This window comes from Callorhinchus milii, unplaced genomic scaffold, assembly GCF_018977255.1.
Source record: "Callorhinchus milii isolate IMCB2004 unplaced genomic scaffold, IMCB_Cmil_1.0 Scaffold2, whole genome shotgun sequence".
Lineage (NCBI taxonomy): Eukaryota > Metazoa > Chordata > Chondrichthyes > Chimaeriformes > Callorhinchidae > Callorhinchus > Callorhinchus milii.
The window spans coordinates 78,376,672-78,404,435 of record NW_024704743.1 but is presented as its reverse complement, the minus strand read 5'-3'; the positions used below and the strand labels follow the sequence as shown (position 1 = coordinate 78,404,435).

General features: G+C 38.4%; 1 protein-coding gene across 1 annotated transcript in view; it reads left to right on the top strand.

The window, feature by feature from the left end:
- LOC103185078 (collagen alpha-1(IX) chain-like) overlaps positions 1 to 18,284 on the top strand; it is a 33,521-nt gene extending 15,237 nt beyond the window's left edge. The window contains exons 7-28 of the mRNA XM_042346994.1: positions 1,193 to 1,279; positions 1,379 to 1,432; positions 2,095 to 2,148; positions 3,492 to 3,545; positions 3,651 to 3,704; positions 6,297 to 6,350; positions 6,441 to 6,494; positions 6,663 to 6,725; positions 6,840 to 6,893; positions 7,995 to 8,039; positions 8,129 to 8,182; positions 8,292 to 8,345; positions 8,484 to 8,537; positions 11,288 to 11,359; positions 11,457 to 11,492; positions 12,624 to 12,668; positions 12,756 to 12,788; positions 14,883 to 15,029; positions 16,019 to 16,195; positions 16,595 to 16,685; positions 16,783 to 16,860; positions 17,803 to 18,284. Coding sequence (XP_042202928.1) covers positions 1,193 to 1,279; positions 1,379 to 1,432; positions 2,095 to 2,148; positions 3,492 to 3,545; positions 3,651 to 3,704; positions 6,297 to 6,350; positions 6,441 to 6,494; positions 6,663 to 6,725; positions 6,840 to 6,893; positions 7,995 to 8,039; positions 8,129 to 8,182; positions 8,292 to 8,345; positions 8,484 to 8,537; positions 11,288 to 11,359; positions 11,457 to 11,492; positions 12,624 to 12,668; positions 12,756 to 12,788; positions 14,883 to 15,029; positions 16,019 to 16,195; positions 16,595 to 16,685; positions 16,783 to 16,860; positions 17,803 to 17,999 — 1,611 coding nt within the window. The 3' untranslated portion in view covers positions 18,000 to 18,284. The remainder of the gene's footprint in view (positions 1 to 1,192; positions 1,280 to 1,378; positions 1,433 to 2,094; positions 2,149 to 3,491; positions 3,546 to 3,650; positions 3,705 to 6,296; positions 6,351 to 6,440; positions 6,495 to 6,662; positions 6,726 to 6,839; positions 6,894 to 7,994; positions 8,040 to 8,128; positions 8,183 to 8,291; positions 8,346 to 8,483; positions 8,538 to 11,287; positions 11,360 to 11,456; positions 11,493 to 12,623; positions 12,669 to 12,755; positions 12,789 to 14,882; positions 15,030 to 16,018; positions 16,196 to 16,594; positions 16,686 to 16,782; positions 16,861 to 17,802) is intronic.
- The last annotated feature ends 9,480 nt before the right edge of the window (positions 18,285 to 27,764 follow it).

Genomic DNA, 27,764 nt, shown 5'->3' with positions numbered 1-27,764 from the left:
CCAGCACTGCTTTCTTCCACCTCCGCCACATTGCCCATCTCTGACAATACCTTACCCCAAAAGCTGCCGAAACCCTTGTCCACCCGCCTTTTTCACCTCTTGGATGGACTACTCTAATGCCCTCCTCGCTGGTCTCCTCTCCTCCACTATTCACAAAATCCAGCTCATTCAAAACTCTGCCGCCCGCATTTTCATTCGCACCAACTTCGTAGCCCGATTACTCCAGTCCTTGCCAAACTCCACGTCTCCTCCGAGTTCCCCGAATCCTCCGCTCCACCATCGGTGGCCATGCCTTCAGCTACTACGCCCCGAAACCTTGGAACTCCCCCCCTCAACCCCTTTGCCTTGCCCCTTCCTTCCCCATCTTCAGGTCGCACCTGAAGACCTTCCTTTTTGACTGCACCTTCGGTCCCCTTCCCCCAGGCTCAGCCTTGGGCTCCACCATCGCTAAGCTCTCTGAGACCCCAGCCGTCTTGGAGGGCACTATATTGTGCAAGTTATTGTTGTTGTAGCATCTAAGACTGACTGCTGTTCTCCTGCTACTGCCAAGCATGCTCTTGAACAACTACTAGGAGGCATGCGAGATTCACCCAGAAAAGAGCATCGATCAGATTATTTCTCACCTGTGCAAGATGTGTATCATAGCCTTTGCAAGGTGCCTTTTGCACCAGTCTAGTTGAGATCAAGAACTCAGTGTAGAGGGGAGAAGGCTGGAATCAGACCTGCACACATCATTGCATGACTCTCCATAACAACGTTGGAACACATAGTAGTACAGAGGGATTGGGTTCTATTATGGCAATTCATAACAGGAATTGTTAATATTGCAGCCACAAGTAATAAATGAAGGATCTGGCTGATAAATGTAAGTGTGTCGTGCCCACTGACGGATAATCTGCTCTGACTGTGATACACTTCATTATACCAGCAGGGTACCCTAGTTTGGGACATGGAGTTGCTATTAATTCCGCTTGTTGCTAATTGTTGCTAACCCTATTATATATTTCATGGCGAAATGTTCTTTTACATTTCATAATTGTTTTTGAACTTTCACAGAAATAAAAATCTTGAAAAAAAAATTCTATAATTCAGCACCTTGGGATGTGCTCCTGACATGAAAGGCACTATATAAATGCAATTTGCTTTTGTTTCGTTTTGGATCGTTTGATTCATTAATTGTTATTCAATGCAGTGTGACGCTCTAGGAATTGAAACCGCCTCAGCAGAATGTGACTGTGTGGCTGCTATGTCTGGTTTCCCCGGTTTCCCTGGTTCAAAGGTAATATACTTCCACCACTTGAAGAATCTTTCCGGAGTTGGTATGCACAAATCAATAATGCTTTTGTCTGACGTATTGAGGTATATGTCTTTGTTATAGGGTTATGAAGGTGAGGAAGGTACCAATGGATTTCCTGGACCTCAGGGCAGAAAGGTATGTAAAACCACATCATGTTAGGTCAGAGTATTAAGGGATAAGGGGTAAGGGCAGGTAATTGGACTTGGTGTACTGACCAGCCAAGATCTTATAAAATGGTGGAATGGGTTCCAGGGGCTGAAGGCCTACTCCTGTTTCTACAACAAAAAGTTACACTTATATAGCGCCCTTGACGCAGGGTAGCATCTCAGAGCACTTAACAGTGGTGGAGCCTGACTCTGAGCCGGGGGGAGAGGTGGGGCATGGGGGTTGGGGGGGGGAGGTGGCCGTATGCATGGTCGAAGAGGAAGGTTTTCAGGCGGGACTAGAAAAAGGGGAGAGAGGGGGCAAGACTAGCGAGAGCCAGAGCAGAATAGCTGAAAGTCCATCTGTTGATGGTTCTGTGGAATTGAATATAATCCAATTTCTTGCAAATAATCCAATTTCTATTCTTTTGCATCTATTTTCCAGCAAGTAGCACTGGAAAATGGGAATGGGCATCAGAGCTGGTTAGATCAGGCACTTCAGCACAGTGCAAGGAATCCAACCTTATGGTTTCTGTGGCTTAGTGTTATGCTATTCGCAAGTACGGTCTTCTCCATGAGCTCACTCAAATGAGGGAAATGCCACCTATATATACATGTTTGAAGCAAACCCTAAATGAATTTATTTTGTTGTAGGGTTACCAAGGTTTTAAAGGTGCCCAGGGGAGAAGGGGTGATCAAGGGGAAAGGGTAAGTTTCATTAACAATAGATATATTACATATATATCCATATATAGAATGCGCACATTACGTGTCTGATATGTGCAGTTAGATACTATTTGTCAGAAGTTAAAAACTTCCAGGGAGGATTCCTCATCTATTTGTGACCTGAAAGGATTTACACTTTTTAGGTTAACTGGAATTTAGGAGTTGTGTTTTCATTACCACTAATACAGTTTATTTTGTTATAATGTAATAAAACTAAACTATTTGTTATCAGTTATTAAATATTTAATACTTAATTAGATTTGCTCATTTTCATTCCTATAACAATAACTTCTCTGTAGAGATTAGTTAGATACCAGTTGAGTTGATCTTTCTAGGTTTATTATAGCGATTGCATTCTATGGTTTTTGCACCAGAAATTATCAGTCTGTGTATCACTGTGTTGAGCAAATCTCTATATATCGTACCACAGAGAACTACCAATCTATAAATAGATTTTAAACCTGAATTTGGATTATTTTAATGACAAACTAGTATTTTATTATTGATTCCAGAGATTTACAGAAATTTGTATCAATAAAAAGGGAAAATTATGAATGTATAAATAAAGGAACAAAGGAAGATGATAAATAGTGAAACGTAAAAGACCTAAAGACAAAGACACTCAAAGTGAAAACAATCTTCAATTCCCTGTCTCTTCCCTTTCTTTTCTGTGCTTCTTCTCGACTTTGTCTTTAGACACTTTCCTTAATTTTTATTATTTATTATCTTCCTTATCCTTTTTATTTAGATGTTGATATTAATTCTGCATTTAACTCAGGACAAATACTGCAGTGCAGCAATGGAAAGAAAGAAGCCAGGTTTGTCCTGAGGTGTCAGAAATACCCAATAATATAATTTTAATGTTGTGAGCATAGAGATTTTAGCACAACCAGCTCTTTAATAGCATTAAAAATAAGTCATTTCAAAGCTGATGAATTGTTCAAGGCTAGGAATGGAACATGGCAGAGTAAATCCGGTGTGAGTTACACCCACCACATTTATACTGTGCAAGTGTGAACCGTGCTGCTTCTGAAACCATTTTTACAACGTGTTGTTGGGAGCAGTGCTCCAGTATGATTGGAACAGCCTATGTGCCTTCACGCTTAAATGTTTGGAAGTGATTTGTTGCCAAATATACTGTATAAATGGCGCATTAATAAGATTTGGAAAGTAGCATTGTTGTGAACTGATGTTAGTGAAACTTGATTAAATTGAGCATTTATTATCTAAAAGCAAGGAATAATTTGTTAGTTCATATTTATTATGTTTACAGCACATGTATTTCTGCAATATACAATAGGTTTATTTTATTATGCTTTTCTTAGGGCGAGGAAGGAATAGAAGGATCTGAAGGGGATCCTGGTTACTCAGGAGCCATAGTAAGTATGAACCCACCTTTGCTGAAAGATATTTAAAATCCTTGAAGAATGCTTTACTATTTCTAATGTGTGAAACACTTAAACTAAGATTGCTTTGCATCCCAGGGACTCCCTGGTCTCCCTGGAGAGAATGGTGTTGCTGGAGAACCTGGGCAAAAGGTACAGCAAATTTTTTGTGCATAAACTGAAGTTTGCAAATGGATAAGAGAATCTACACCTCATGTACATATACTTTGTATCAATTCATCTTCTTCTCACCAATGGATTTATAGAGTATACATAATGTGGAACAGTGGGTATGTGCACTGTATTCAAAGACTGAAGATAGTCTGAAAGATTCCTGAATAAGTAGTGAAGGGTTACTTGTGGTTGGGATAAACTCTGCAACCCTGCATCAATAATTTTCATTTGCTAAGTGTAGCCTGGAGACTACTGAGATAATTTCCTGACATTTAATCTTGTAATTTCGTGAGTACATAAAGCCCGAATCTCATGTATCTTGTAAAAACATTTTGTTTTAAAATGTAAGGTTGCGCAGAATTGTGGAAAATTCTTAAATTTAGACTTGATTTGGAAATCATTGTTTCTTAAAAGGAACTGACTTATGGGTGAAGATGAGATGTGATTTTGCACCGATAACTGTTGACTTAAATACTGGTTTTAAGAGTGAATGGACTAGGCCAGGAACAGCGGTGAAATTTGCTAAATATATTCACTCATGAGAATAGCAACTGTTTGTGAAACATTACTGAGTTAACCAGAGTTCCTAAATGCCTGTTCTTCAGGTGGATATTAAAAATATGGTGATATTATTCAAAAAGATAAAAGGCTTATCCCAATATTTTGCTCAACAATTCTCCAGATTATTTGGTTATTCACCACATTGGCAGTTTCTGGGTCACTAGGTAGTTGCTGATATCATTTCCTGCACATAGTGTGTCTGTGCACAAGCAGGAAATTACATCACGACGCTCTCTGCTTGTTCAATGCACAGGAAGTGATGTCGGCAGTGACCTGACAACCCAGAAGCTAGCCATTTTTAGCATGGAAAGTTGACCAGTCACTGCCAAAAGTCAGGTGTTCTGCGTGTTTCAGTTAGTACAGATTCATTGTTAACTCTCACCCCCCCCCCCCCAAAGCTCAATTTATCCATTTACATAATTTCAAATAAACTCCCTCAAACGACGTTGTCTCTAATTTCCTTTAAAATGCATTTCATTTAAGATGGTGGGGAAGAAGCTGTTGTAATCTCTTCAACAATACAGGAGGCAGACAAATTAAACCCATTCACCAGTTTATTTGGTATATATTTTATGCCCTGAAAGGATTAAAAAGACAGTTTGTCTTTTTTGGGAATCTTTTAAGATATTCAGTGAAGAACCTCAATTATCTAAATGGTTTATGTATATATTGTTAAAAAGACAAGAAAACAAATTTGCAGGAATTAAATACTGTTCTTATCCTTCCAATTGTTGCCACCAACCTGAATGTCTTTTGTAGTGTGTTCAAACGATGTATGTTTTCAGATAAAACTAAGTCAACTTTATGTTAAGAAATATTAAGTAATTGAAAGTACAGTTGCATGAACTAGTTCATTTTTTGCAAAATCCCCACTGTTCCTTCCAGTTTGAAGTAACTTAATGAATGTAAAGATATGAACATAAGCACCTCTAAAGTCACATGCATGAAGGGAATGGATATGGAAAAGGCAATTAAGAGGGTTGGAGGCTCATGTGGTGTATAAACACTGGCCTGGATTACTTGGGCCAATGGCCTGTGTCTGCGCTGAAATATTCTATGTAATTTTATGTAAAGTCTTGCACAAACAGCGTACTTGCCATTATCTTTGTGGAGTCCTGTAGCTCAGTGGTTAGAGCACTCGCTTTGCAAGTGAGAGACCTGAGTTCAATTCCAGGCAGAGCGAAACCTTGGGCAAGTTTCCTTACTCCACACAGAGCCTAATAATAATCCCTCCAAAAAAAACAATAATTAAATTGGTCATTTTCAATCTACGACTGTTTGTGGGACATTGCTGTGCGCAATTAGCTGCCGCGTTCGCCCACAAATATACAGTCAATTCACTTTACAGTGTCTTCTGTGAAGCGCTTTGGGACGTCCTCCCGACGTGAAAAGCGCTATATCAAATGCAAGGATTATTATTATTATTATTATCTTGCAAATTGTTATGTAAGCGCAATAGTTTTCAAACTTCCTAACTAGATTGAGACAGATCAGGCACAAAACTTCAAATATTCTTAGGTTTGCTTTAATAGTAATCTTTTAGTGAAAATCACACGAATAAAATTGGTTATTCACTTCATGGCTATTTGTGGAACACTGCTGTGCATAAATTCGCTGTTGGTTAGCCTACAAAACACAGTCACTCCACTTTACAAAACAAATTTTACAACAAATCCTGTGAAGTGCTTTGAGACATTCTCCTGACATTCTCCTTACATAAAATGCAAGGATTATTATTATTAATAAAATAAATTGGCTTTTGTTTTAAAAGTAGTCCTGCATGTGATCTATAAGAGAGTTATTTTGGGAAGAGCAGAGAACAATTTTCACTTTGACAAAGTGTCCTACTGTTTGTCCAGTTAGAGCCATTCTACCCATTAAAGCTTTGTGTTTGCAGTGGAAGAATCCCTGCCTCAAGTCTTGCTTGTGAGTCTGTCATCCACAACCAAAATTTAAACAGTGAACTGTGTACTACGTTCAGATAATCATTTTAACAACTCCTAACTGTAGGGTTCAGTTGGACTTCCAGGCCCACGAGGGGAACCAGGATCCAAAGGTGAAAATGTAAGTATTCCAGTGTGCACTATTTTATTGCTGTGTCTTGATGTTGCAATGTTTCAGACAGATTGCAATAAATGTTGCATTTATTCTCAGGGTGATATCGGAATAGTTGGTGAAGAAGGCAGACCCGGTCCCTCGGGTGAAAAGGTAAGTGTTTCTTCGGGGAGCGAGTGGCCGATAATCAACAACAGCTGCAGGCGAAAATAAAAAGTTACTATGTTTACTTATTAAAAACTCCACAGTTTTCACTTATTGCTGTGGGCAGTAAGAAGACATTGCCATGATTAAATCAATTTTATTTGCTCTTTATAACAGGGCTCTCGAGGCAAACCAGGTGCAATTGGATCTCCTGGTGCCATGGGACCAAAGGTTTACTACGTATTTATTATTGTTCTGCTTAATGTTTGAACAGGATTCTTAATAATGCAATCTGCACAAAATAATTGTTCACACTGGATTATTATCTTTTCTATGTATATGCGAATATGACAGGGCTTCCCTGGTGAGCTTGGATTCTCAGGAGATGCAGGAGACCACGGCTATATGGTACGTTTGCAGAGTTCAGGCTGGTTTCTTATGATAGATTTAGTTCAAAATGTTAATTATCTGAAGATATTAATTTTCCTGAAGAAGTTAATAATGTGATTTTGTTTTAAAACAAAAACATTGGAAAATTATAAGGAAGGCTTGGATGTAGATGCTGGTTTGGCCCATCTCTACTTTCATCTTTTGCCAGAGTACCAATTCTACTGTCTTCCCATTTTGGCATCACGCCATGTCTTAAATCACTACATTGTCTTGGAATAAACTCCCATCCCCACCATTTCAGCTTTTGAATGCCGTCTGTGTACAGAAATGTATTGATTCCAAAATTAACCTTCATAACCCGAAGCTTATGGCCTCTTTTATTGCTGCTTCAAGCACTTTAAGTTGATCTATTATTTGAAAGGTGCTAAATAAATGCAAGTTATTATTGCTTGGTAGTAATAATAATAATAATCCTTCCAGTTGACATAGTGCCTTATCATATCTTTGAGATGTCTCAAAGCCCTTCACAGAATATACTGTAAAGTGAATTGACTGTATATTTTGGCGAAACATGGCAGCCATTTGCACACAGCAGTGTCCACACATAGTCGTGGATTGAGTGACCAAATTATTATTATATGTATTTTTTGGTATATCTGAAAGTATTGGATTTATTATTTTATATTTATTTATATCCTTTTAGCATCTTATGTACCCCTAGAACATCTTCTCTGAGATGTTTAGTTTCAAAGCTGAATAACCTTAGCTTGTTCAGTCAATCCTAGAATTCATCCCTCTAACACTAGACATATTGCCATATGAAAATAAGCTAAACAATGATTTTACTTGTGGCCTCTCAAGGATATTAAAGAAAAACTATGGGGTTAATTTGTATGCAGAATGTATTACTTTCTTATTGATTATTAACTATTTAGTAGTAGGATTTTAGACAATGAACTATGGATTAGCAATAGCAGTTTTGGACCATAGTTGTGGTGAGTGTATATATTAGATTTTATTGTGTGCTATCATTGGTGATGTGTCTCTTATGACATTAATTTTATTGGTAAATGCAACATCATTTTACTGTTTGTCTTTTATTTCCCATTCCTGTTGAAGGGATATCCAGGATTAATAGGACAGAGGGGACCACAGGGCAGAAAGGTGAAATCAAACAGACATTTCTTTACTGTTATCATTAATAGTTGTATATTGTGGATTTAAATCTAATTTTAGATCTCTCTTCCCTTCAGGGTGCTGTTGGACTCAGTGGAATCTCTGGTATAGATGGGGAGCCAGGCAAAGATGTAAATTGAAATTAATTAAGTAAAATGTTTTAAATCATTTTATCATCTTTTGTTACAAAGAAAGTTCTGATGGAAAGTGTTCAAAACATATTATGTGATCTGACTTCAGGGTCTACTGGGAGTTCCAGGTTTAGCAGGTGAAACAGGACAAATAGGAGCAAAGGTACTTTTTATTCCACACTAATTTGTTATGCTATTAATTCATTGTTACTCTTAGACCATGCATGTGAATAATTTACCTAATGAAGGATGGCTTCTATTTAACCATGTAAATATTAATATTATGTTAATACCTATGTAGGGAAACAGAGGGGACCCAGGGCCAAGAGGGCCACAAGGGCTGCGTGGTTTGCAAGTAAGTTTCTTGTTATTTTCCAATTTAAGTTACTGAGCTGGAAGAGAAAATGTAGCTTTTACATTCATTTATGAAATAATTTTCCAATTTTATATTCATCCCCCATTATGCAGGATCATTTCACAGAGGAGTGCGAATGGGTCATGAACTCCTCCACAAGTTTGGTTTCTACCATATTTATTTTGTAACTGTATGTGTACTCTACTGGAAACCTTTCACCTCCACTTGCCCTGCTCTAGTGGAAGGCTAGGATGGTCCTGTTTCTGGACTTCACTGTCATCAATCTTGCTTTCAGATTATTTCAGAAAGATGCACAACTCAAACAGAATGAAATGGAGAAGGACATCTTTCTGCCTCCCCCAGAAGTGAAATGGAATGACTTGATTCTATGCATTTCTTGATTTCTTTATGCAGTGACTGACAAAATAAAATTCAGTGACTCATGCGTACACTTGGGAGTCCAGTGATAAACTGCTTGAAGAAACCACAAAATTATTGTTCACACAGAGGATAATTAACAACTGGAGGAAGTGTAGTTGAGGCCAGAATGCTGGACTTGTTTAAGAAACTGTTTACTATTATGGGAAGATGATAGTAGGTAATCAGTATTCTGGAAGTGTATATTTTGGTCAGCCTGGTGTCTGACACATACAGAAATGCATCACCCTGCTTAGGAGTATCCAAACCAAACTGAGAATATCACGTATGCATGCCACCTACACGTGGAAAGTCACATGAAAAATTTTACTCTCATTGGAGAGCCCTCTTGCAATTATTTCAGCAGAAGGGGAACTATATTAATGTACCATTTCTTAATTTTCCATGAAATAAAGAAACCAGAGGATCCACATTGCTCAGAAAATCACTCCCAATCTATAATACATCAGAAAACCCTAACCAAGATTCTTTATAAATGCACAAGAGAAGGGAAATGGTCATGGGAGGAGAAAAATATGAGATCTTGCTCTTTGTATTTGGTGAAGTAATAATTTCACTTCTGTAATTTCTGTTCTGTTAAATGACATGAAGTCGCTACTATTTATTTTATTTCTCATACTGACAAAGATAGGGTAAATGAGAAATAACAACAGCAAAAATACATTATAGAGTATCTTCAGAAGGAAATAGAAACATATTTTGAGGGAATTCTGTAAAGTAATTCTTGAATCATTTTGCTTACCATTCTGATCTCAAGAGTACTATCACCAGTATCTCTTTCCCCTCTTACAGAGACTGGGATATCAGCCTATTAAAAAAACTGCAGATGTAGTGTGGATCACTCAAATAGTAGCGTATTGAGCACCAAACCAAAAAGTTGTGAGAACTCCTCCCAGGGTTGCCTGTCACTCAAGTTTATTTACCTTGAATTCAATGAATAATGTTGTAAAAGTGAAATCTTAACACCGATCAGATTGCTTCTTTCCAAACGCAATATCCTTGCGTTTTGATAGTGAAAGGTTACTCTTGACTACTTGTCAGCCAGGTGTCTGATGCAGGTGGAAACTTATCACCATGGTTAAGAGTATCCAAACCGAAATAAGAATTTCATGCATGCTATCTACCCATTGGAAGATCATGAAGAATTCTGTGAATTGAACTTTTCCTTTCTTATAAAATAGATTATAATAGACAAAAAAGTACATAATATATTTTATATATTATGTAGATATATATTATATATAAAATGGAGGATGGTGAGTGACATCAAGGATGAGGTGGAGCAGCAAAATACAGTCACCATGCTTGCTACTCTTTTTAACTTCTTTCCAGAAGAAGACTTTGTTTTTAAATGAATGCACCCCTGGCTAAGAGAATTGTTGGCAACTTGTTTGCAGGCTTCTGTTGTTATTTGTTGTTCTGAAACTGGCCACAAGAAGGTAGAAGAGAGTGGCCTGGCAGACCCTATTCTTCAATTGTCTCTGGTGCCTGCTACAAGGGCATGGAAGATGTCAAGTGTAATCTTGCATCTTATTGCTCCACAGTGTAAAAACAGACAAGGGAAGGATGTACCAGGCTAAGGATTGGTTTGAAAACCGAATTAGATAAATTCTGAAATGTTTTTATTTTTCAAAGCTGTCATATTTAGCTAACAACTGAAAAGTATGAACCGGTGTCAGCGTAACTCAGATGGTAGGAATTTCAGTGTCAGAAGAGTGTGGGCCCCAAATCGGGACTTTGAAGTCGTAGTCTAGTATGACACATTAATGCAGTACTTGGAGAATGCTGCATTGTCAGGGGTAGATGTTAGAGATACCATGGCACTATTTGAAAAGAGGAGGGTCACCTGGTCAAGAATCTCCCAAATAAAATTAGCTATTCACTTCGTGGCTGGTTGTAGGAAATTGGTGTGTGCAAATTTGCTGCCGCAATCACCTACAAATACAGTTACTACACTTCACAGAAAACCCTGCGAAAGACACCATCAGGAATTGTATCAAATGAAAGGATCATTATTTGTATAAATTAGATAAACAGTGCCATTTTTAAAGGTTTTTTTATTTCAAATATGATTTAACTTAACCTCAATTGGCCCTTTTAAATAATCTTTGTATTTGATATAGCGCCTTATCATGTCTTCTAGATGACTCAAAGCGCTTCAAGAATATACTGTAAAGTGACTTAACGTTGTGGGTGAAACATGGCAGCTAATTGCACACCACAAACAGTCGTGCATTGAGTGACCAAATTTTTTTTGAGGGATTATCGGGGAAATGTCTGAGAATCACACATTTTTTTTTGTTTGACTACAGGGACCTAAAGGCAATGCAGGGGAACCTGGAATACCAGGAAAGCCAGGTGCTCAAGGAATAAAAGGTTTACCTGTGAGTAGATTTCACAACAAAACCATGCCAATGTTTTTTTTGTAAACTTGACTTCCAAAAATATATTTTACTACACGTTGTGTTTGCTTTGTAATAGGGTCCACAAGGTGAAACTGGTCCCGATGGTCAAAAGGTGAGCATTTCTTCAGCAATATACAATAAGCGGGTCAACAAGGGAAACCATATAAGAAATTACACAGTACACTTCTTTGTAAGCTCCTGTCTCAGTGGCTCAATAAAATTGAAAGGTTAAGGTGAGGTTAAATTACACATATAGGTCTCATGATATTATTATCAAATGAAAGCAATCCTTCCACCTGAAGTTGTAAACTCACATGACACGTGACCCTTTGTTAGTGTGCAGTGTGCAATGACAAGGACAAAAATATCACATGACTGTTATCCCCAAAAACTGTTTATCCATTACTTTTTTCACTGAATGCAGTACTTCTTTAATTCACTTGTTGTGCCTCATTTGGATCAATATTTCAATTAAAGTACAGCAAATGTCACCCAACTATCTAAATGTTTATTTTAATTATTTTTAATTGAAGCTTTTTACATAGAAAGTTACACACGGGAACAGGCCATTTAGCCTAACTAGACTCTGCCTGTATTCATACTCCACACCAGATTCAGGATCCAGGAGCACTAAGGCAGATCACGTTTGAGGGCCCTTTAAACTATGCACACAAAATATACAGCAATATCTTTTGTGACTTTGTAGTTGCAACGTGAAATCTGAAACAGATTTGGCTGACTTGGCTAAATTGAGCCGAGGGATCTGGGGTCATCAGACGACTAACATTGTGACCTCAAAGCCTATAAGAAGTGCCATCTGTGAGCAGCTCCACCCTTCTGCCACCTCCCAATATTTCTCTGCCTTTGTTTCGTGTCAGACTCAATGAAATTTACTGAGGTCAAAGTGATTAGGGTATCATGAACCCCCTTCCTTGTCCCCAACCGATCCCCTCCACTGGCTCTCAGTATATCCTGTGAAGCGATCTAGGACGTCTCTCTGACGTAAAAGGCACTGTACAACAACAGCTTGCACTTATGCAGGGTAGCATCTCAGAGCACTTTATGTCAAATGTAAGGATGATTATATAGCTTTCATAATCATATTTAAGCGCTCCGAGACACTACCCGTGTGAAGGACGTTATATAAATACAAATTATTGTTGTTATTTTGTGTAAGTTGAGATCAGGTGAAGATATTTGTTATTTGTAAAAATGCTAATTTACAATTCAAATCTTTTTCTAGGGTGAGACCGGCAAAGTTGGTTTAGAAGGCAAACAAGGGTCTCAGGTATTCATATGTTTCAGTCTTGAATCAAATGCCAGTGTTTTTTCACAAATATCCCCACATGTCATCTCTTTTTTTTCCTCTATGTAGGGTGACGAAGGTGACATAGGTGATGAAGGCCAGGTTTGTAATTTTTTGAAACAAATTCCATTAGATACAAAATAAATAATGCACATTATTTACATTATTTGTCAGTCTATATGTGTCAGCCTGGCTCGGTTGGTAGCACTCTAGCCTTTAAGTCAGAATGTTGTAGGTTTAAGACCTAAGACAGGGTCTTTGAACTCACATAGTCTAAGCTGATACTCCAGTGCAGTGCTGGGGGTGGGGAGAGCGAGTTACAATGCTGGAAGTGCCATTCTTCAGATGAGACATTAAATTGAGGTCCCATCAGCCTGTTGAGGTGGGCATTAAAGATCCAGTGGCAGAGAAGGGAATTTCTCCTGGTGTTCTGACCAACAATCTCCCAAAATAAAATTGGTCTTTCAATTCATGGCTATTTTTGGAATTTGCTGCACAAATTGGCTGCCGTGTTTGGCTACAAATACAGTCACGCCACTTTACAAGATATCCTCTGAAGCGCTTTCAAACATCCTCCAGACATGAAAGGCACCACATCAAAAACACGGATTATTATTAATAAATGGAGAATCTCTTGCCTAAGTATTTAACAAGAATATTTCTACACTGTATACATGGCACTGTTACTTTTTATTTAAATGCAAAGGGCATTTATGAATATAAAACAAGTATAATTCACCTTTTAGTGAAATCCCATTTCAGTTAAAATATTCATTGGCAACTAGTTTGACTGTATTAAGAGTTGGACTATAAGTGAAATAAAGGACATACATTAAATTAGTCATACCTTCAAAATAAGGGCAAAAGAGAGCATAAGAACATAACAGAAGAAATACCTTTTTTTAAGAAAAAGAAAAATGTGATAGTGAAGAGAAAACAACCAGCATAGGTAGTGGAAAAAGAAACTATAAAAAGTTTTCAAAAAGGAACTAGATAAATTCTTACCAACTAAAATAATTCATGGTTATACTTCCAGAACAAAAATGTCAGATACATCAAGGTAGTAGAACAAAAGGACACAAGGTAATGGTTGTGAAGCTGATTTTAGGACAGAGCCCAGAAAGTATTTCAGTGGATCAATCAATAGTCAGGATGAGATACCAGGAAGGGCAATTGAGGCCACTGGAACTATTTAAGAATCAGCTTTAAGCGGTAATAGCAAGATTGTAGGAAGGCTATTCTGGAAGGATGAGATCAAAAGGGCAGCAGGGCTTTGTTTATCCATATGTTTGTTGTATTCCTGTGATTCATTAAGTTATACTATATGAAGAGGCAATAGAAAAATGATTTGAATGTAATGGAAATTGAATAAAAATTTTCCTCTGAAGAACATGAAGAACTGGAGAAAACTGAGGAGAAACAGTTGAGATAATAATAATAATAACTGTTGCATTTGATATAGTGCCTTATCACGTCATTGAGACGTCTCAAAGCGCTTCACAGAATATACTATAAACAAAAACAGCAAAATTACATTTGTAAAGTGACTTGACTATATTTTGTGGCTGAAACGTGGCAACCAATTCTACACAGCAGTGTTCCAAAAACAGTCGTGGATTGACTGACTAAATTTTTAAAAATGTTTTATTTATTTTCGTAGGGATTATTACCCCTGGGAAAGCGATCCGCCAATCGACTAATAATCGGGTTCCTACTTACTGCTAGGTAAACAGAGGCGTGTGGAGTAAGGAAACTTGCCTAATATTTCGCCTTGTCTCCGAATTGAACCTGCTTGCGAGGCGAATGCTCTAACCAATACGCTACAGGACTCCATTTAGGCAGCAAACATTCCAAAAAGGATGACAAAATTTGAAAATGATCAAAGAGAGATTGAGACAGTTTCCTGCACATGTTAATAGACCTTATCACCTTGAGTGGATATCAATAGCAGGGCTGCTCAGTAATTTCATCACACCAGCACAATATTTGGAATTGAGATATTGAAGTTGCTTTACTGGAAATTGCTTTGCCATACTTTCTGTTCTCTTTAAGCATATTCCATTAAACACAAAGAAAATGACTGCGCCACACTTTTGCTTCATTAGATAAAATAATAATGTTTTATATTTGAATGTCAGAACGGTAATTGATATGCAAATAATTTTGTTGGTTTTTAACTTAATGCCATTTATGTAGCAAGGACAGCGTGGGACCCCTGGTTTGTTTGGAATAGATGGCAGAAGAGGCGTTCCTGGAATCCCTGGACCACGTGGTTTTCCTGGTTCCATGGGAGAGTCGGGTGAACCTGGGCCAGCAGGAGAACCGGGATCTGAGGGCTCTCAGGTATGTTCAAACAATCCCCAAATATTACTTCTCAGGTGTCAGCCTGGCTCAGTTGGTAGCACGCTCCCCTTTCAGTCAGTGGGTTCAAACCTAATGTTGGGATTTTGAACTGATACTCCAGTACAGTGCTGCGGGAGGGGTGCATTGTTGGAGGTGTCATCCTTCAGGTGTCAAGTTAAACCAAGATCCTATCTCTCTTTTCAGGGAGACATTAAAGATCCCATTAGCACTATTCAGGAGGACATTCCAAGGTGCTGGATAATCTGTGTTTCGGACCCAAGCTGCGGTTTGGGATTGGGGAGGGTGGAGGGCAGGGGGGGAAGGAGGGTGATCTAAGGCATGGTCAAGGAGGAGGGTCTTGAGATGGGACTTGAAGGAGGCAAGGGAGGGGACGAGGTGGATGGACTGAGGGATTGAGTTCCAGAGGGTAGGGCAGAGTGGCTGAATGGTGGGGTGGGCGAGCCAGGGGACGTGAAGCTGACGGAGTGGGCAAGTTGGTAGGGCGTTAGCATGTCAAAGGAGTAGGGGGGAGTAAAGCCATTGAAGGCTTTGAAGATGAGGACCAGGATCCTCTGTGTGATGGGAAGCCAGTGGAGTTGCTTATTCCAAAGATAGGTGGAATTCTTCAGGAGGTGGTTTTAGCAATACTTTGATTCACCTCAATGTTTTATAAACACAATAAGTATGAATCGATTCAGGCTTCTTTCTCAATTCTTCAAAAAAGGACGATTTTTTACTATTGTTAGAGATGGTTGCACAATTGCTATATTTTTAAGAACACCTGATAATCTGATGAGGAGTAGGAGCTTGATGGCCGAAATGACCTGTTTCTGTACAGTCTATGATTCTCTGCTCTGCATTGCAAAGCAATATTACCTTGCTTTCCAGTAATAGATATAGGGTGGAAGAAGTTCTATGTTCAGTTATAGCGTGGTAAAATCATCAATTTTTTGGATCAACTGTTTAAAAGATTTTTGTGTTACCACCAGGGTCCAGGAATGCCTGATGAACAAGTATATGAGTTATGTAAAAGTGTGATAAATGAGCAGATAGCAATCTATGCATCAGCAATCAGACGGACATGTATGACAGCTTGTCCAACCAACAATGTAACACTGATGGGACCTCCTGGTCCTTCTGGGTTGCCAGGGAAACCAGGAGAGCAAGTAAGTCACTATTTATTACTCTATATTGATCAAAGATCAACCAATGTTGACCAAAAATTGGATTAGTTGTTTTATTTCCCTATTTATATTTGATATGATTATATATTTTTATGCTTTATAATTATGATGAGCAGTGTCTCTCTCACCTTGGCTTTCTCTTTATTGAGTTTTTGGAAAAACTGTAAAAAACAGTGGTGTCTCCAGGACATCGTGGGCTGATTCTTTTCTTTTGTTTATTGGCCTTATTTTCTGAAATGCTTCAGGCTAAATCATAAATTGCAGCTTTAAATTTAAAGTTGATGCGGAAAATACACATACCCAAGTTAGTTGTTCTTAAAAATATGGCGATTTTAAGAATATTTTGTTTTATTTTCTTTAAAAATAATAATTTTTTGAAAGGGTAAACCTGGTCTTGATGGATTGGAGGGTGAACGTGGCCCAAGGGGTAGAATTGGATTTGCTGGATCACAAGGAGCTCCTGGTGCTAAAGGTAATATTTATTCAGGTTGGTGCTTAACTTAAAAAGATTTCCTGTCTAGAACTATCTTTGGTGATGTTTAAAGAACCATATTTTTATCATTTTATAGGAGATCAAGGTGACAAGGGTGAAAAGGGAGCTCAGGGAGTTGGTCTTCCTGGTCCAGAAGGGTTTCAAGGCCCTAGAGGTAGGTAGCTTGATATGCTCAAAGTCAAACAAGTCAATTTCAGGGCTTCATGTTCGATCAGAATGAAAGAAAGATTGGCTTAATGATTTAATGGCAAACACTCTTTTCTTGCCCAGAGGGAGGAGAGACAGAAGTCGTTTGCTTCATTGTCATCATCAGAATATCACATACATAAGTGATGAGTTTTGTGTGATGAATAAAGATGAGTTTTGATCATTGTTTCACATGCTCGTAAACCAATGAAAGGTTTTCTAAACATGTTTTCAGGAAGATAGTACCATCTATTTTAGTATAATTGCACCATCCATTTAAACATTTATATACAATTACTCGCTCGCTCGCTCAAATACATACATACATACACACACACACATACTAGACAGACACCCTTATGCACACATACATTCCTGACATTAAAGAATTTCCAAGATATGAATTTTCCCCCATTCATTTAAACGTATGTGTAGACATAAGATTTCCATGACCAGTCGTGACCATACCATAGGATAGATTTTCTCCCCTTCTGGGTACCTTCTTCCCAGGAACAGAACTGCTGTTTAAGGCTGTTTCACAGCCACCATAACTTAATATAATTAAAATTCAGAATAGAGCTGTACTTTCTCCTCAGACAATATTTTATATCTGGGAACAGGAGACACCATGGAAAGCATTCAGACCTCCACAAAACCTCATTTCAAAACAATGCTACTAAGGGGGAGCAGTATGTTTGAATTGAACTTGTGGTTGAATATATAACTGGATGGTGAGAAGGTTAAAAGGCAAATTAAACTTCATGTGTTGATAGATCCTCATGAGAGACACCGATTTCATATATTCTCTTAACTCAAGCACTTTCTTTGTTTGCCTGGGTTGAACAAATGAGAAATGTACTGCTCAGGTGACCCCTATTTCAAAGCTACTTTATCTTTCTGTGTCCTGTAGGGTATCCTGGGTATCCTGGTGTTGACAAAGAAGGAAAGCCAGGTCCACGGGGCCCAGTGGGGTACACTGGGGCTCCTGGCCAGCTAGGATTGCCTGGTAATCCAGGGATTCCTGGGATTTGTGAAGCCAGAGACTGTGGAATTCATGCAGCTGCCCTTCAGGCTCAACAAGGACTCTTGAAAGGGCCGGGTTATTAACATTCAGCCGGTGACAAAGGTCATTTTAGAGTACAAAATAAACCACCGTACTTTGAAAGTTATAGGAGCTACAGGTGTATATCCAATACAAGGATTATCATTATTACGAGCTGGTGATGAAGCCAAGTACTACTGATCAGAATATAACATTTGATGACCCTAAGTCCCATAGTAAATCAAGTAATATTCAGGATGAAAAATGTATGTATTTCCTCGTTGTTTTTGAAATAGTCCATTTCTTATTAGAATGGTGCTTTGTTCTTGAAATTATGTATTTATGTAAATAGTCAAAGATTCTTCCTATAAAATTGTTGCTAACTTTTTTTTATCTGTTACTGTGTAAGCTGTCTGATAACAAACATAGCAAACAAAAAAACAACCTTGACTAGTTATACTTCTGACTTCTGAATGGTTGTGAACTCCTGTTCTTTTGTTAGTGGTTCTATTTAATTCACCTTTTTTAGAATTAACAACTAAATAAATGCAAATAATTCAACTGGGAATTGAAATGCAGAAGAAGCATTAGCTGACATGTTTTTCATATTTGGGTGAAGTTTTATCAAAAGTGACCTTTTTCTGAAGGAGCAACACAAATTTTGTATGGAGTGACTCGATAAAGAGAGACAATGGGATTCAAAATGTAGTCACTACATAGATTAATAGTGACTCCTGCTGGTAACCAGAAGTAGGTCCCGGGTAGAAACCTGCAGAGGATTGCTTTACAGCAGAATTCCATGGGGTCAACGAGACAGATTTCAGGATCACTACTTGCAACTCAGAGAATCACGATCCGTGAACCAAGATAGTGTATTTTCAACCGTGTTGAAAGAGCATATGCTGAATATAAAATGTCACTTTTATGGCTGTTCAGTATTTTCTTCAGGACGTTTGGTTTGCTGAGGCAAGGCACGTTCAGTATTTCACAGTACAATACACCTATGTCATTTCATGGTGGAGGACATAGTAGCAATTTTGGGCAGGAGTAGATTGGTCGACTTGGTCTACCCCTCCTTCTATGTATTTATCTCTAAATCTCATAAGCCTGAATCGGTTTAGCTGTTCCTTTTTGTAATTCTGTGCAATTTCTTCTTCATGTGCTAGTAGTTTGTTCCTCATGCTGATCACACTTTAACGGTTTCCTTTTTGTTCCCGTAATTTTGAAGTTATTAATCTTGTTTAATATGTAACCTTTATTTCATTTATAGTTCAATTTACCAGCTCTTAATAAAGTGAAGCTGCTTGCCTAATCAAACTCTTTCACAGCTAACAGGATTTCACTATAAAGGGTCTTATATCAAAATAGCTTGTGATAGTCAAACCAAAAGTACAGTACCTGTATCACACAATTGAAACTATTCACAGTAAATACTTGGGCTAGAGCCTGGGATGGTCCTATTCATAGTTTATTTAAATAAAACTTAGCCATAAATACTGCTGCTATTATTTTATCTTGTTTATCTCTAATATTAAATTGCAGATGACACAAACATTTCCATTGCAGAATTTCAGCTCCTTTAAGTATTTAATATAATTTCTTCATTCAACTGTTCCAGTGCTTAATGAGTAATTTAGTTTTCATTCTGTCCCTTAGTATATTCTGCTAACAGTTCAGCTGCTGTTAACTATGTACAATACGTCTCATATAATTTCCCTTTAAAGGAAAATTTAAAATCTCCACTGATATGTAATTTTATTCAATAAATATTGCATATTGTACCATCTCATAAGGACATTTTTCATCTTTCTGCTACAATCATATATTATAATAATAATCATAATGCTTGCATTTGATATAGCACTTTTCACGTCTTTGAGACATCTCAAAGCACTTCACAGAATATGCTGTAAAATGAATTGACTGTATATTTGTGGGCAAAATGCGGCAGCCAATTGCGTACAGCAGTGTCCCACAAACAGTCGTGGATTGAAAATGACCAATTTATTATTGTTTTGTTTTTTGGAGGGTTTATTATTAGGTGTGTGGAAAAGGAAACTTGTCTAAGGTTTCGCCCTGCCTGGAATTGAACCCAGATGTCTCGCTTGCAAAGCGAGTGCTCTAACCACTGAGCTACAGGACTCCAAAAGCACCACATAATTATTTTTATGTTTCACTTGTTCTACTGTGTTAGTCACATAACGGTAAAGCAGTGTTCTATTATTGTACATTACACGTCTCTAAATGACAATTGGATCCGGAACTATAATATATTGATAAATAATCCTTGCATTTGCTGTAAATTATTGTCTATTTCCACAGTAACAATAGCATATGAGAGTCCAGTTTCTACATAATAATCATAATCCTTTAATTTAATATAATACTTTTCATGCCTTCTAGATGTCTCAAAGCGCGTCACAGAATATACTGTAAAGTGAATTGACTGTATATTTGAGGGCGAAACTTGGCAGCCAATTGTACACAGCAGTGTCCCACACATGTTCCTCCTCCTCCTTGCCAGGCAAAAAGAAAACTAGTCTTTAGTTTCAAATAATGTTATTTTCCTATATTTCTGCCAAGGTTGCTCTGCTACTAAATACTATTAAAGAGATTTAGTTTTCTTTTGTATCTACATGCAAGTCATTTCAAATTATTATTCTTATTATAGATTCTTCCAGTGAACCCATGAAGAAACTTCCTAGTTTCTGAAACCAAGTGCAATTAGTCACTAACTTGCCAGATCATAGTATCATTTATACAGTGCTCATGATCACTGGTTCTGACAAATTCAATGGTCTCAGAGTTACCTTTATTTTGCTACACATGAAATAATGTCTGTTACAAACCTGGGGAAGGTACAAAACCTCAGCAATGTCAAAGAGTATATAGGAAAACGTTCCAACTCTTCACGTAACGAGCAAGTGCAAGCCTATTTATGCTCTATCTTATGCAAGTTACATGTGATCAGGTATGCATTGTGCAATGTTTTAAACTGAGTCTCATATAATCTTCAGTGGAATTGTTAGCTAGGGTGAGATGTATATATCCTACTACATTGTGTTGGTATAGGACTGTCAACTCTCCAGCAAACTGCTACAAAGTGATGGGATACAGGGTAGTGCCTGTATTACTTAAATGGAAAGATCTCAATCACACAGTTGAGTGAATAATCATTATTGTAATACAATCTTGGTCACAACTTTCAGCAGCATTTGGCTAGAATGTTATAAGATGCAAAAGAGCTGTGTCATGCTTTTGATTTACAAAAACAAGCACTCAAGAGATACTGCAACCCATTCATTACCTGATGACTTTTGCTCTCACTATAACAGTAGAGACAATGCCCTTGGTGAGCAGTCAGGAGTGTCTTTTGGTCATCATAGTCCCAACAAAGACTAGTAATATGTAAGCTACCCAAGGGTGTGCTTGAACAGAGGAGAGTAACTAAATGGAATAATAAAACATATTGTCTGTCCATATATCATTTATACACAACATTTCTGAGCTCAAAGTTTAGGCTGACACTCCAATATGCTGCTGGGGAACTGTTGCATTGTTGGTGATGCCATTCCTACAGATGAGGCATTAAACCGAGGTCCAATCTGCTTACTTAAGTGTCCATTAAAAATGTAGTCATTCATGGTTGTTTGTGGGACAGTGCTTTGTACAAGTTAGGTACCTCGTTCATCTTCAACAACAATTTGTACTGATATAGTGCCCTGCATGCAGGGTAGCATCTAAGAGCGTTTAACAATGGCGGAGCCTGACTCTGAGCTGGGGGTGGGGGGGTGGTGGCCGTAAGCATGGTCGAAGAGGAAGGTTTTCAGATGGGACTTGAAAAAGGGGAGAGTGGGGGCAAGGCGGAGGGATTGAGGGAGAGTGTTCCAGAGTTTTGGAGCTTAGTGGCTGAGAGCGTGACCTCCAATGGGTGCGAGGAACGAGCAGGAGGCTGGTGCCAGTGGAGTGGAGGAACCGGGTGGTGGATTGGGGAGTAAGGAGGTCGGAGAGGTAGGGAGGTGCTTGGGAGTGAATGGATTTGAACACAAGAGTGAGGATCTTGAAGTCGATCCATTTAGTTGTGGGGAGCCAGTAGAACCTGGCCAGAACTGGTGAGATGTGTGTATGGAGTTTGGTCCAGGGTCAGTATGCGGGCAGCAGAGTTCTGAATGAGCTGGATCTTTTGAATAGTGGAGTAGGGGAGACTAGCGAGGAGTGCGTTGGAGTAATCCCGGTGGGAGGTGACGAATGCATGCACGAGGGTTTCGGCTGCACTTGGGTACATTCGACCTACAAAATAGTCACTGCCTTTATTGTAAAACCCTTTGAACTGCTTTGAGATGTCCTCCTGACTGAAAGGCATTACCTTTGTTTTCTTTTAATGGCACATACCACAAAGTTTCAAAATGACCCTAAGGTGTGTTGTAATTTGCTCAACCCTTGAGTTCAGGTATATTGCTCCTCTATAATGGCCAATTGTGTAATCCCTTTGGGAACGTTTTAGCATTAAGTCTGTCAGAAACGATCACGCTGTGAATCATCATATCTCTAGGGCAGAAATTGTCTGAAAAGATGTGAAGACTTGTGGAAACATAATTTCACCTTTGACAGTAAATTGCCACCAATCGGAAATATTTGTTGTCACATTGTTTAATTTTTATAGTGAACAGGTCAGAATATTTACAGTTAAGTGTTTTTGAACATTAAATTGTCCGTGAGGATTGACTGCAGTGTCAATTTAATGCTACTGGCATGAATGAACAGCACACAACTGCCTGTGATTCAACAATAAAATTGACTAGTTAGTCTCCCTAGTGTTAGAAATGGAATTGTTACAGTGTGCAGTACAGAATAGCTTTCTGAGTTTGAGGTTAAAGCACACCATTGGGAAGAACAGAAAAAGCTTTACTACCATGTAACTCAAGTTGGATCAGATACAAGTGTTTAACCCTAATACTACATAAATAATTAACAAGTTAGGAAATGTTCCTTCCCCAATGTTATTGTCTGTCATCTTAATGAATCGTGTGTGTGTTTGTGTGTGTGTGGGAGGAGGGTGTTGTTGGGGCGAGGGAAGGCCTTGCTGTAAGGGTGCTATGTAAAATGAAAATTCTACAATATAATGGTCATAGTGGGCCCATAAACAATAGCATTGTTCATAACCAAAGAGTAAATTGGACTAAATTGCTAATCTCACTCAGAGAGGCGAGAAGGATAGACGTTGGGGAAAGTTAAAATCTAGCACTCGTGCAGTAAGGAACCTCTTTAGATCTTGGAATTACAATTCTTGTGGAAGAAGATTTACTGTGCAGTAAATCTAGTCCACTCTGCATTCAGTGCATGATTGCTTAAACTTGGTACAAGAAGTGCAAATTGTTGATAAACATGATGAGTCTTTTTCCTTGATAAACATGATGAATCTTTTAAGACTATTTCTGTTGGTAACACTCTCGCCTCTGAGTCACAAAGTTGTGGGTTCATGCCCTGTGTTGGGTTTTTGAGCTCACAGTCTGGGCTGATACTCCATTGCAGTGCTGTCAAACTACATCATTGTTAAGTGCTCCAAGATGCTATCCACATGAATGGTGCTATACACATGCAAGTTGTTGTTATAGGAGGAATGTCAGAGGTGCCAACGTTTGGGTGAGCCGTTAAAGTGAAGTCCCATCTGTCTACTTAGTTGGTCGATGAAGATCTGTCTGTTTAGATGGTTGTTGAAGACAAAGAGAAGTATGTTTCTCCCAATATCTTTGCCAGCAATCCTCCAGTTAAAAAATGGTCATTCACTTCATGGATTAATAATAATAATAATCCCTGCATTTAATACTGCACTTTATCATGTTGACAAAGTGCTCTTGGACAATATCCTATATGAAGGACGCTATATAAATGCACAATTTTTTGTGGATCATTGCTGTTTGCAAATTGATTGCTGTATTTGCCAAACATACAGTCATTGCATGTTCCAGTAGATCCTGTGAAACGTTTTGAGATGTTTTGTTGGCGTTATAAAGTTCTATATCAAATGCAAGGCTTATTATCTAACTAATAAAGACAAAATGTCTGTTCAGCGCCTTGGGACGTCCTCCTGACGTGAAAGGCGCTTTATAAATGGAATCTTGTTGTTGTTGTTGTGTAACTATCTGTCTATCTGTCCGCCAAGAACACAATAACCAATTGATGTAGAGATATGATTTATACCTCATCGTAAAGGTCTTGTATGGGGGAATGTCATGGGCATATTTTTGGGGTATCTCCTATCATTGATGAGCTATATTAAAAAATGTTTAATTAAGCCCCAAAAAAGGTATGCAGAGTGTTCTGCAACAAAATAATGATAGAAGAAATCACACACCCTTCTAGAGAGATACATCTGCACTAATAAAGACAAAATGTCTGCCCGTGTGTCTGTCTGTTTGTCAATAACCAATTGATGTAGAAGCATGATTTATACTTCATCGGAAAGGACTTTCATTGGGGAGTGTCATGGGCATATTTTTCTTCGGGGATCTCCTATTGTGAGCTAAACAAGCTCATTACACATGTATGAACTCTAATAAGGAGTCCCACCAACAGGAGTCCTCCCAACAGAAGTTCTCCCACAGGAGTCCTCCCACTGAATCTTCCCAACAGGAGTCCTCCCACTGAGTCCTCCCAACAGGAGTCCTTCCACAGGAGCGCCCCCAAAAGGATATGTGTGCAAATAGGTAAACAAGTGATGCTAATGAATTCAATAGCACATTTTCTTAATCTTAAGGGATAGAGATGCCTAAGAAGCAAAGATCAAGCCTTTCAAAGACAAATACAAATGCTGGATGAAAGAGAGAAGGCCGCTTAAATTAAACTGGTTGCAACAGGTACAGCTAGTTATTTAGAAACTTTTTGTTAAATATTAACACATTATCTACTACAGTCAATGTCATTTTGTCTTGTGAATAGCTGTTGTATTGCAAATTGGAAAGTCCATTTTTCTTTCACTTGACACATTGCTGAATTACTGAAGGTCACAGTTGTGAAGAACAATGTTTGCCATCAACAATTATTACCAGTTTATTATTCTTCACAGTATCAATGATAGCAGCCTCAGTGTGAGTATGCGAGGTAATTATAATGATAATAATCCTTGCATTTGGTATATCACGTCCTCAAGATGTCTCAAAGTGCTTTACAGGATAATAATAATCCTTGCATTTGATATAGCACCTTATCACGTCTTCTGGACGTCTCAAAGCACTTTACAGGATAAACTGTAAAGTAAATTGACTGTAATTTTGTGGACAAACACAGCAGCCAGGTTTTACACAGCAATGTCCCTCAAACATCCATGGAGCGAATGACCAATTTTATGTTGGGGAATTGTTGGTCAGGACACCAGGAGAAACTCCCGTACCCTTTCAAATAGTGCCCGGGGATCTTTAATATCCACCTCAACAGGCAGATGGGACCTTGGTTTAATGTCTCATCCGAGGGAGAGTATCTCCGTCAATTCAACACACTCCCAGGATTGGAGTGTCATCTATATGAGTTCAAAGTCCCAGCTTGGGGCTTTTAAACCCACAACATTCTGAGTTCGAGGCAAGAGTGCTATCAACTGAGCCAGGCCAACACAAACCCTTATGAGCAGGCTGTTAGTCAAACTACATCTAAGAAAGTGACTGAACTGTATAAAGATTCTTGTACAATAACTGATTACAAACAATACCGTTAATAGGGAAAATATGTTTGCAGAGCAGAAAGTGATATTTTATGACTGAATAGAATTATTTATGAACTAAATGTGCAATTTAAGATGTGATACTCTAAAGAAGAACAAGAAAGTGTCTATTGGCTCCATGGGTAGCACTTTACACCACTCTTGGAGGAAGTTATGTGGCTTTTGTTTAAACAATTTGACACCCCAAACTGATTTAGGATGGACAAAATGGATACAATAACTTGGCCACAAGATGGCGCTGAATATTCAAAACTGTTTCATCATGAATTGGGCACCGACTGCAGCCAGGCACAAACCTAAAAAACTTCCTCTCTTAACGTGTTTTACTGTTTGACCACCTTTCAACATTGTCTCTCTCCTCCTCTCTTGTCAACTAACCTAGCTCTTCAGTTGACTCTGTCTGTAAGGTATCAGTCTGGCTCAATTGGTAATACTGTCACCTCTGGAAAGATCAAAGCCCCACGTCGGGATTTGATCACAACAACAACAACTTGCATTTATATAGCGCTCCTCAGGCATGGTAGAGTCCCGGAGCGCTTGTCATATAGTCTAGGGCAGCCTGACACCCCAGTGCAGTGCTGGGGGTGTGCTCCATTGTTGGAGGTGCTGTCCTTCGGATGAGATGAGATATTCCTGTTTGTCGGTTTAGCTGGATGTTAAGGGACCCATGGCACTATTCAAAAAGAGAAGTTTCTCTTGGTTTCCTGGTCAAAAATCCTCAAATAAAATCAGTCATTGACTTTGTGGAAGTCATGAGACATTGATGTGTGTAAATTAGCTTCTGCGTTTGCTTACAAAATACACAGTCACACATTAGAGTATATCCTGTAACAAATTTGAGACATCCTTTTGAAGTGAAAGGTGTCATAATCAAGGAAAGCCACCAGTTTTGCTTCAATTTGCTTGTGACTGCAATTCATTAAACAGATAAAATATCTGGAAGATTCAGTCAGTCCTTGTTGCCATTAATAATGTTTGCGCTAATGATTCCTGCTCCTGTCGAGTAACCCATCCTGGAAAGTGTCTGTTGTGTATGGCAGCTGAAGTCACGTCCATAATTGTAGAATAATAGAATATTACCGGACAGAATGAGGCCATTCAACCCATCATGCCTGTGCCAGCTCTTTGAAAGAGCTACTCAATTAGTCCAACTCCCCTGCTCTTACCCCATATCCCTGCAGATGTTTCCTTTTCAAGTACATATCAAATTCCCCTTTGAAAGCTACTATCAAATCTCCTTCCACCACCCTTTCATGGCATTCCAGACCGTAACAAGTCTCTGGGTAAATCAATTTCTCCTGGTCTCCCCACTGGTTCTTTTACCAATTATTTTAAATCTGTGTCCTCTAGTTACCACAGAGAAACAGTTTCTCCTTAATTACTCTATCAAAACCCCTCATAATTTTGAACATCTCTATTAAATCTCCCCTTGACCGTCTCTGCTTGAAGAAAAACAACCACAGCCTCTCTTGTCTTTCCACATAACTAAAGTCCCTCATTCCTGGTACCATTCTGTTACATTTACTGTCCAGTCTCACATATTAAGAATGGTTATTTGGGCAATGATTTTTCAAAACACTGTCTACAATTCTTCATTTACATAGAGAAAAAAAACAAGTTTCTGGGATAGATTCAAGTGTTACACTGTTCTTTCCTCTTGGAACCTGGTCATTGCTCCTTTCATCTACCCCCAAGCCTCACTCCCACCTCACCAAAACCTATTAGATTTTATGGGCAAGGCAATTAAAGGAGAAAGACTATTTAGAAGTAAGAAAATAATGTGACTTTCTCATTCTCCTATCGCTTTTCATGACACAATGGGAAGCTAGATGAGTTGTAGGGTAATCTTTCATACATGGTCACAATTTCTGTTCACCTCTTGTTAATCTTTCGCTGAGGTACTGGTTGAACCCAATTAAATACTGTAAGTACAATGGGATCTTATTTGAATGCTCTCCTAATAATAGAGGTGTGGGGTACAAACTGGAAGATTTCCCCTGCCTTCTGTTCACATAAAATGCGAAGCTATAGAAATGGATAGGGCAATTTTAATTTTTTAAAAAAATGTACATAAAAGAAAGGAATATAAGGGAAAAAGTAGTCAAATGGTGACATG